This window comes from Neophocaena asiaeorientalis, unplaced genomic scaffold, assembly GCF_003031525.2.
Source record: "Neophocaena asiaeorientalis asiaeorientalis breed wild unplaced genomic scaffold, Neophocaena_asiaeorientalis_V1.1 scaffold21, whole genome shotgun sequence".
NCBI classification, from domain to species: Eukaryota; Metazoa; Chordata; class Mammalia; order Artiodactyla; family Phocoenidae; genus Neophocaena; species Neophocaena asiaeorientalis.
The window spans coordinates 1,945,984-1,955,722 of NW_020174053.1; the positions used below are offsets into that span (position 1 = coordinate 1,945,984).

General features: G+C 42.3%; 2 protein-coding genes across 3 annotated transcripts in view; one reads left to right on the forward strand and one right to left on the reverse strand.

Moving 5' to 3' along the window:
* Positions 1 to 1,444: 1,444 nt before the first annotated feature.
* On the reverse strand, positions 1,445 to 6,151 carry FDXACB1 (ferredoxin-fold anticodon binding domain containing 1). Its single transcript, XM_024754237.1, has 5 exons — positions 5,973 to 6,151; positions 5,582 to 5,738; positions 4,515 to 4,718; positions 4,194 to 4,352; positions 1,445 to 3,443 (listed from the first exon to the last, which is right to left on the reverse strand). The coding sequence occupies exons 1-5, from the start codon at positions 6,142 to 6,144 to the stop codon at positions 2,261 to 2,263; spliced, it is 1,875 nt and encodes a 624-aa protein (XP_024610005.1). The 5' UTR covers positions 6,145 to 6,151; the 3' UTR covers positions 1,445 to 2,260.
* Positions 6,152 to 6,536: 385 nt separating this feature from the next.
* CFAP68 (cilia and flagella associated protein 68) overlaps positions 6,537 to 9,739 on the forward strand; it is a 4,191-nt gene continuing 988 nt past the window's right edge. The window contains exons 1-3 of one of the 2 annotated variants that reach the window (XM_024754250.1): positions 6,537 to 6,828; positions 8,850 to 9,080; positions 9,623 to 9,689. In XM_024754250.1, coding sequence (XP_024610018.1) covers positions 6,787 to 6,828; positions 8,850 to 9,080; positions 9,623 to 9,689 — 340 coding nt within the window. In that variant the 5' untranslated portion in view covers positions 6,537 to 6,786. The remainder of the gene's footprint in view (positions 6,829 to 8,849; positions 9,081 to 9,622; positions 9,690 to 9,739) is intronic. The other variant, XM_024754251.1, reaches the window with a different exon arrangement.

A 9,739-nucleotide genomic window follows, 5' to 3' on the forward strand; every position in this document is an offset into this window, starting at 1 on the left:
ACTTTCCTATACACATTTTATGTTCCAACTAGCCTGTAAAGTACCCCAAATGCTCCCATATCTCTACCTCTGCTCATGTATGCCCTCTGCCTGGAATGCATGCCCTCCTTGCCTAACAATCCTTCCATCACAACCCTGCCCTTGTTTTAAGATCCAGCTCAAATGATACCTCATCCAAGTGATACCAAACCAAAATTGGGTCTGCTCACCTACACACAGAAAAGCCAATGTACTGACACCAGGTTGTGCTGAAGCAAAGTACAGTGTCTATAGCAAGGAGAAGAGGCAGCTTATGCTCAAAAGACCTAAACTTCCTGAAGCTGTCAGGGAAGGTTTTTTAAAGGCAAGGTGCGGGAAAGAGTTGAGGTGTGCATGATCAGCTCATGGACATCCTTGATTGGTTGGTGATGAGGTAACAGGTTGGTATTTCAGGGGTCAACAGCATCAACCTCCTGGGGTCTTTATGCTGGTGATCAGCATGCAATTAACTTCTTCCACCTGGTAGGGGTTTAGTATCAATAAAACATACAAGGATATGGCTCAGAATATTATCTATGGCCCTTGAGGAGGAACTAAACGTACTTGACTTTTTTTATGGCTAAACTACCATAATTTTGTCTTACATGACTGTTTTCCTTTGTTTCTGCATTTTCTCATTTCTCAGGTTAAATCTGCTCTTTGGTGGACTTCACTAATGGTACAGTTGTTAAGCCTCCACTCTTCCATTGCAGCAGACGCAGGTTCGATCCCTGGCCAGGGAATTAAGATCCCACAGGCCACGCGGCCAAAACAAAAACACAAAACAAAAAAACTACTCTTTAGAGTTCGGGGAAGCCCTAGGAGGCTAAAGCTTTTCTGCAAACAAGAGGCGGGAGACTCGGAGAGGGTGGGGGAATCTGTCTTCAGGAAGGCCCTGCAGGGTCTGCTTGGTTTCACATGTACCAGGCACTACTGGGGATGGAAGAAAGCTATAAATCACATTACCTGCCCTCGAGTAGCTTTAAGTCTATGTGGAGAGCTAAGCAATACACATGTCCATAAGAGATCCCTTGATTCTTCACTCCCCAAACTTACTCCCATGCCAGTTTTCCTATTCTGATTAAAAACACTTCTATTCTCCCAGTTGCTTGGGTCAAAAACCGAGGGATTCTGTTTGATTCCTCTATTTCTCTAACTCCAAAACGTTCATGCATGCACATATATTTAAATCATCAGTAAGTTCTTCTAATTATTACCCAGTCCAAACACTTTTTACCACCCTGGTCCAGGTCACCATCATATCTTGGTTGCATTATTATAATAACCTCCTAATTTGTTTCTTTGCTTCAATTCTTGCCTTTCCACATGCTCTTCTCCAAATGCAAGAATAAATAGACAACATATTAAATCAACTATACTTCAATTAAAAAAATTTTTAAAGGAATTAATAAGACAGTTATTTCCTTCACAGAGTTTACAATATAGCTCCAATTGGTGGAGCCTAACTATTAATTAACAGGAACATACATTAATGCACATTATAGCACCCCATTCTGCAGAGTCCTGGGCTGAGCCAATCTCCCAAAGTCCCTTAGAGATGCTTACAACAGAAGTCCCAAAATCTAGGGGGGAAAAGTGTAGAGTTAATCACAGTTCAGAGATTACTGTTGAAAAAACTATGGAAGGAAAAGTAAAGTAACAGAAAGTGGCAGAAAGAACAGGGGCTTCTGAGTCAGACAGACCCAGGTGTGAGCTCTAAGTGAGACACTTACTTAGTTCCTTGACTTTAACAGCAGTCAACCACAGAATAAACATGATGACGATACCAATAATACGGAACACTTGCAACTTTTACCCAAGGTAATAAATGCCGGTCTGTCTGACTCTAAAAACTATTCTCAATGATTTAGAGAGATGATATGATAGAGTTAAGGAAAGAGGAATTGACAATTCAGAAAATATAATTATAAATATATTTGACGAGACACTCAAATTCTACTGCTTCAGCATTACAGCATCTAGTGTATAAGATGCTGTTTTGTTTGTTTTCCTAGTCATTACTCATGAACAAAATATTGCACAACTCCAAAGGTCACCACTCACATTATAGTCTGTAAACTTTAAGTGATCGAGTCACAGATATCTTTAAAGTCAACCATCAGTAGCTATAGTCACAAAGTAAAAGATTAAAAAAAAAAAGTCTGGAAAGAACTACCGGTTACAAATTGGTCTTTTTCATCCACACCCGTGAGGATCACTATGTAGAGATGAATTTACTAAACTACCGAGGTATCACATGTAGTCGTTGTTGAATCTCCTTCCTTAGCTGGGACTGCATTGATGCTACCTGCTGCTGGGTGAGGGCCTTGTCACAGGTCTGGTAGGTCAATCTATAGCAGAGGCTGACCTGTTCCGTCTTTGGATGCTGAAAACGACTAAGGAATTGTATGGAAATGACAGTGTCCTGTGACACTGCTCGGGCCACAGTGTGAAACTCTACTTCATCAAATCTTTTCTTTGTATCTAACCAAAAACTAATATCATGCACATAGTATGGAGGATATAGTGAATAGCTTTTAAAGGGTTCTATTTTCCCAGGGGCAAAATTCTTCAGGAAACGATTATCAAAGGTCCACAACATCCTCCAATCAGAGATACCCCAGACAAGCATGGCTAATAGGTCCAAGTTCATAGACACACACACAAAACACTGGTCTTTGTGTATGATGCTTGTAGCAGATGTGGTAACAGACCCAATAGTCAAATCCTTAACACAATCTGGGCCAAAATTTTGAGACTTCACAGTAATCATATAATCTTCCCCAGGTGGTTGAAAGACAAATTCCACTGAACTGCCCAGCTTAGAGCCCTTGAGCAATGTCTGGGTCAGAAGGCTATCTAGAATGCCCTTCAGATGATCCAGTAGTGACTGAAGACAGCCATCCTTCAGATTTTTATTAAATCCAAGGATAAACAAAGTCTCATGAAATGCTGGCATTGTGAAAGGTGAGATGCGGCACTTCTGAAAGACAGGTCCACTGAGGATGTACAGAGAACCTGGGAGGAAGTCTGGTGCTTGGATTAGAGCCTGAACATGAACTAGAAGAGAAGGTCTAAGGCAGACCTTGGCCTGGCCATATGTTCCTTCCTGAGCTTCTTCCTTACTGTCTCTTCTAGGGTTCTTGGGAAGGCTGAGTTCTGAAAATGACACTAGAAAATCCTCCATGTCTTGTGTTGTCCCACCAGTGAGGGACTCAAAATTTGAGTTATCTTCATGGAGACTAATCCAAAAGGCAGATGATAGGATGTCACAGTGGCAGGAAGTGAGAACACCGGTGTCTCCCTGTGGCAGCAAAGGGGAAGAACACTTCAGCCTTTTTAGAGGGAAAGCTTTCCCCAATTCAGCAATGAGTTTCTCATTTATGGTTTTGATAGGATGATATGAAGGTGCTTCTAGGAAACCCCTGTTTAAACACACACAAAAATAAACTTTTTTAACTTAAAATTATTAATAATTATAACATAGCTAGAATTAAAAGCACAAATAGCTGTATAGAAAAGAATTATCCTTAAGTTGATCTGGAAAGGAAACAAAGAAATCATCTACCATAAAGAGAGATATCATGTGTTTCAGAACTCTGACAGCCTACAATAAACCAGAAAATACGACAATTAAAAAAAAAATTTATTAGAGTACAGTTGATTTAAAATGTTGTATTAGTTTCAGGTGTACAGCAAAGTGAATCAGTTATACATATACATATATCCACTCTTTTTTAGATTCTTTTCCCTTATAGGCCATTACAGAGTGTTGAGTAGAGTTCCCTGTGCTATACAGTACGTCCTTATTAGTTATCTATTTTATATATAGTAGTGTGGATATGTCAATCCCAATCTCCCAATTTATCACCCCACCTTATCCCCTGGTAACCATAAGTTTGTCTTCTACATCTGTAACTCTATTTCTGTTTTGTAGATAAGTTCATTTGCACCCCTTTCTTTAGATTCCACATATAAGTGATATCATATGATATTTGCAGAAAATATGACAATTTTTAATTCTAAAGAGGCTTGTGCAGGCCAGACTGACAAGTATTCACAGCATGACATCATTAACAATTAATGTGGCATCCATTCAATGTATGGTTGCCTGATTATCAAGCCAATCAGGATACAACTAGAGATAGAAGTGATTTCTGGTAAAATCAGGTTACCTGTTCAGCTTTCCTACAAGTACTTCTGGTTCTAGAAAAGAAAACCACTGGTCACCCAGTTTGATCCTGGAAATTCTTGGTTGCAAACCTTCATAGGGTAAGCTCCGGGTAAAGATATGGTTCAAAGCACCTTCTACATGAAAGGACTTATCTTGACTCCTGGCAAAATAGACAGCAATTATTAAGACTGTCATTATTAAAGAAAGCAAGTATTTCTAGAGACTGAATCAAGAAATAGACAAAGAAAAAGTATGTCTCTGAGATTTTTTTTTATCATTAGTGAGAGAGATGGAAAAGGCTTAGAACTCTGTTATTACTTACCTATATCCAGTGCACTTGTACCCTGGCACAGCCTCACAGCTGAAGGGATGCACATCACTTAAAATGAATCCCCCTAGAGCTGCCATAGCAACCACTTGCCAACTGTTGTGCCATTCTCTCATGGGCTTATCAGCAGGAGTCCCACCTTGTCCTCTACACAATGCCACATGGACTTCTCCTTCCTCTGCAAGAACATCTGCACAGCTAACGGGGGTAGGGAAACACCAGCCGTTTATCAGAAACAAGTAGAAGTTACCATAGGAGTTAGCTGTATGTATATGGTTTGGCTGTTAAATAGTTAAAATCAAATCATATCTATTTGCAAAGGTCTATTAGACTTCAAACATGCAAAAAAAAGTAGCTGGAAGTAAACAAGAATTTAAATTCAATGTTCAACTCATAACTGATACTAGTGGCTGACAACAGAGTTATCCAACGTTGTTTTTGTATTGTACATCTATATCTCATTGAAAAGTCAATGTCTGTAAAGTTCCTATGTGTGATTCAGCGATCAGGCTGTTCTTCCCCACTTAGAAAGTTGTTCTTTTCACTCCCCTCCTGCCTGTTAACTTAAAATACTGCCTCTGTGAAAAGTTTCATGACAACTATGAGCCAAAGAGACCTCCATTAGTAGCATGTGTTATTGTATAATAGTATAAAGCACTGTTTTGCGTTCACAATAATTTTATGAGGTAGTTACTGTTAATATCTTCAGTTTATGGATGAGGAAGCAAAAGCAAGTAAGGATCAAGTAAACTTAATCCCCCAAATCACAAAACTATTAAGTGGTGGGTAGGGATTTGAATGCAGGCAGTCTGGCTCCTAAATTAGACTATACTACCATCATTTCTCATTATCAAAAATAGATGATCCTCCCTTTGCCGGCCGAACAGTACATTATTAGTACTTTTATTTAGCATTTAGGGTTAAATGTCTGCCTTTCCAACTAGATTGTGGGTTCATTTGGAGCATTATATTCTCTTGTACGCCATATTTCCCAGACTAACATGTTTGAGCGCAGTAACTATATAATGTACCTCTTAAACATTTCACTTCTGAGTGCTCACCTCTGGAAAAACTTGGCAAGCAGTTCCCTGTTCTTAGCTACTCCAGCTTTGCGTCCACAGTGCGGAAAGTTAAAATAAATTCGATCAAACTCTCTGTCTTGCAGTTCAAAGGCATCTACCAGCTGGGTGCAGTCCACACCAAAGCGTACCTCGGTACCTGGAACGAAATATAGACAGAAGGATGTCTTAAGACCTGGAACGAGAGAAAACCCCTCCCTAACCTGAACCATGCAAAACAACCCAGGTCTAGGCACACAGCAGGCTCTCTGTAAATGTCCACGTAAAGACCAAGAGCAACCCCCAGATTCCTTGAATCCCCACGTGCCCACACTTTCCACTTTGGGCGGTGCCACAGCTGGGCGGGGCTTCACGGAGGGGTGGGCCTCGCTACCTCGCTCGCGCAGGCGCTGCAGATTCTCCCGGGCCAGCGGATCCCGGGCCAAGTCGGCCGGGCCCTGGAGGCAGGTGGCAGTTATACTGGTGCTCGGATCCAGGGTCTCGCTCAGAGAGGCGGCGAAGGAGAAATTCCCCTCCCCAACCAACAGGAGGCGCCGAGGGGCCATGGCCTCAACGTGCTCCCAGCTCGCGTTCTCGGAGGCGCTCCCTTTTACGTCACTTCCTTCGCCGGTTTCTTGCGGCCCCACCTCTTCACCCGTCGTTGGTTGATGACGCTCCAGAGCGCCCGGTTGTTTTAACAGTCTGGTGCAGCAACATCCGAGGAGGAAAATATCCCTGAGTGCAAAAGCGATACGCCGACCGCCCCGTCCCCTCACTCCCTCACCCTATCGGAAGTGTTAAAATAGATGCCTTTGGGCTTCACTGGTGGCGCAGTGGTTGAGAGTCTGCCTGCCGATGCAGGGGACACAGGTTCGTGCCCCGGTCCGGGAAGATCCCACATGCCGCGGAGCGGCTGGGCCCGAGAGCCATGGCCGCTGAGCCTGCGCGTCCGGAGCCTGTGCTCCGCAACGGGAGAGGCCACAACAGTGAGAGGCTCGCGGACCGAAAAAAAAAAAATGCCTTTTAGCCCTGAGCGACTTCATCACACCTACATGAGGTCACAAGCAGTCACTAGTGCCGAGGGACAGGTCGAAGGTGAGGCGAGTTCTAAGTGAAGGAAGCAGGGCCGGGCTGAGGCCAAGAAGAGGTTGGGCTGTGTCCTGCATCCTGACACAAAGGATTTTCTAACAGCCTTCCTCTCATCCGAAATGACTGCAACCCATTGTTACTGCTGTTCGGAATTTCTCCAGGTGCTTCTATTTCCTACCTTTTATTCATTCAAGAAATGTTGAGTGTCTGTTATGTGCCAGGCCTGTGAGAGCAGTTAGATATATGGAGGAACAAGATGTGGCCTGTGATTTCACCAAGCTTGTAGTCTGGTGGAGGATGCACAGCAAAAGAGGCAATTCTGATTTAGTGGGATGCAGTGCTATGAATGGAGTAATTCAGGGTGCCGTGGGAGCACACAGAGGGGAACCTTACCAAGTTTGGGGGTGAAGTGGAAAGATTCCCTGGATGAAGTGCACCTGGGTTGAAAGCTAAAGGGAGGAAAGTACACCTTACCTGAGTCAAGAGGAGTGAAGAGGCAGAAGGAACAATACATGCACAAGCATGATGGAAAAACACAACAGCTGAGTTTGGCTGAAATGTACTTTGAGGGAGAGTGGGTAACAGATGAGACGGAAAAGTTAAGCAGGGACCAGGTCATATAGACATTTTAACAACCTTGAACCTTGCTCTGCAAACAGTGGCCAGCCAGTGAAAGATTTTAAATAGGAAGATGACACAATTAGATTTTCATTTTCAAAAATTCTGCTTTCCTATAGAGAAATGATAGGAGGAGAAAAAGGCGGATGGCAAGGAGGTCAGAGAGAAGGCTACTGCAGTAATGGAAACTAAGGCTGATAGTGATCTGAATTGGAACTTGGCAGTGGAGATGGAGGGTAGTGGACTGATTCAAAAATCAACAAGACCTAGTGATTGAGAATGGATGTAGGGAGTTGAAAGAGAAATCAGAGTCTAAGATAAGCCCCAGGTTTCAGACTTGGACAACTGAGTGGGTGGTGATTTCTGTCCTTACAGCCCCAGGGACGGTGTCATCTTGGTTTGCAGTCTGAGTACTTGGTCTGTTGGGCTTTGTAGGACCAGGTACTCTTTAGTCATCATGCTGTTTGTTGACATCAGTGTGTGCATCTTTCTTCACAAAGGCACATGGTGTGAGAGCAGTTACCTTTAAACCTACAGTGTTGGCTTTGTCGCTACCTGTGGAAAAGTGGGTGGGTGGTGACTCCCAAATCATGGCTATCTGGTGATCTGGGTGATCTATATTCTTTCTTTGCTTGGAGAACTGGGAGGGCCAGGTTTGGTAACATCTCTTCCTTTAAAGAACATGGAACGGCAGAGTAAGGTTTTCTGTCACTCTACCATAAAATCTTCAAACAACACAAGCTCCTCAACTTCAGATTACTCAGCTTCAGGGAAGGTATTGTCTTGCTCCTAAGCCAAGGGACCAGACTCATCTTTTAACCAAAAGTAAACATGGTTAGGCTTCTGATTACTTACAAAAAATTGAAATTCAGACATTGGCCATCTGGTATGTGCCAAGTACTATTGATTAGGAAGGTAAACAGAAGGAGAGGATACGGTAATGAAAAAGACACAGATCCTGTCCTCAAGGGATCAGTGTAGGAGATTCCACACTTCCTTGAAGAACTCTAACATATGGTATAAATTTATAAATATATAAAGATGTGAACATAAAGTTCTGTGTGAGACAAGTGAAAGAGAAGTTAACTTGAGGGAAGGCATCATGAAAAGGGAATGGCACATCCTGAGAAGTGACATTTGATCTGGACCCAGAAGGAAGGAAACTGTCATTTATTGATCATTTATTGTATTATCTAGTTATCCAACTCTCATTTCTTCCTGTTCCCTTTGACGATAGCAATACTCTTAGTCCTTAAATTCCTACATCTCAAAATTACCAGAACATTTTCTAGTTCTCCATATAGTATTGGGGGTACTGAAGTTCTCCTGTCTTTTACGGGGGGGGGGACATTTAACCTATATAGTCACCTACTACTGCTGATTGAGAGGGCAGGTCAAAGGATTCATGAACTTGGAGAGAGAAACTGAACCACAGCAATTAAACTGGGAGGAAAGCCTAGATTCTTAGAAGGTGTTATGTTATGCTTGGCGAAGGAAGAGAAAGGGAGGCCTTTTCTCCTCTCTGGTTTGTGCAACAAGCTTTTCTATTCCTGCCTTTTCCCAGAGAGAGTTCCTCACCTCATTCCTTACAAACCCACACTGTGGCAGCCTCATTAATGCAGATGGCCATGCTGAAGTGTGGACAGATTGGAATGATATGTCCAAGTTTTTCCAGTATGGATGGAGATGTACCACTAATGAAGATGCCTATTCAAACCGTACCCTCATGGGCAACTGGAACCAGGAGAGATATGACCTAAAGAATATCGTGCAGCCCAAACCCTTGCCTTCCCAGGTAATCGAACTTTCTCTTCTTTGTTTCCTTCTGTTAGAAAAGGAAATACCAATGACCATTTGAGAGTCAGGAATCTGATAACTTCCAATGCTGAGATCTCTCAGATCTCTCTGTTCATTGAGTGGTTGGGACAGGGCAACAGTCCTCAGCTGGAATGCCTATCCCACTTTACTATCAAGTTGACCATTATATTATTGTAAGGTAATGAAAGGATGGGTAGCATGCTTTTTCTCTTGCTTCTCTTTGGACTTCATCAATCTACAGAAATATATATATATAAAAGGTCTCCTGACTCAGGGTAGCTTCTTCCCTGGTCCCTGCCTACCTAGACTTGTTGTTTATCTGCATCTTTCCCTTAAATCTCCTAAACAAACAAACCAACAAAGGATGTGAACATTAGTAGGATATAGGCTAATGACATATAGACTTATAGTCAATCTAAAATATGACACAGCCTGTTAGAATTCATGTCACTGTATCCTGTATTTCCCAGTATTGGTTATAGACTCCTGTATTTTTAATCTACTACTTTTTCTTTGCAGTTTGGACACTATTTTGAAACGACATATGATACAAGCTACAACAAAAAAATACCACTTTCAACCCATAGTACGTGGACTATCCTTTTTTTTTTTTTTTTTTTTTTTTTTTTGTTTTCC

Excerpts from the sequence above, each read along its gene's own strand:
- FDXACB1 (XM_024754237.1), bottom strand. The coding sequence starts at position 6,144 with ATGGCCCCTCGGCGCCTCCTGTTGGTTGGGGAGGGGAATTTCTCCTTC. Across the intron at positions 4,353-4,514 it reads TACAAGTGCACTGGATATAG|GAGTCAAGATAAGTCCTTTC; the intron begins GTAAGTAATAAC and ends CTATTTTGCCAG. Across the intron at positions 3,444-4,193 it reads CTTGTAGGAAAGCTGAACAG|GGGTTTCCTAGAAGCACCTT; the intron begins GTAACCTGATTT and ends GTGTTTAAACAG.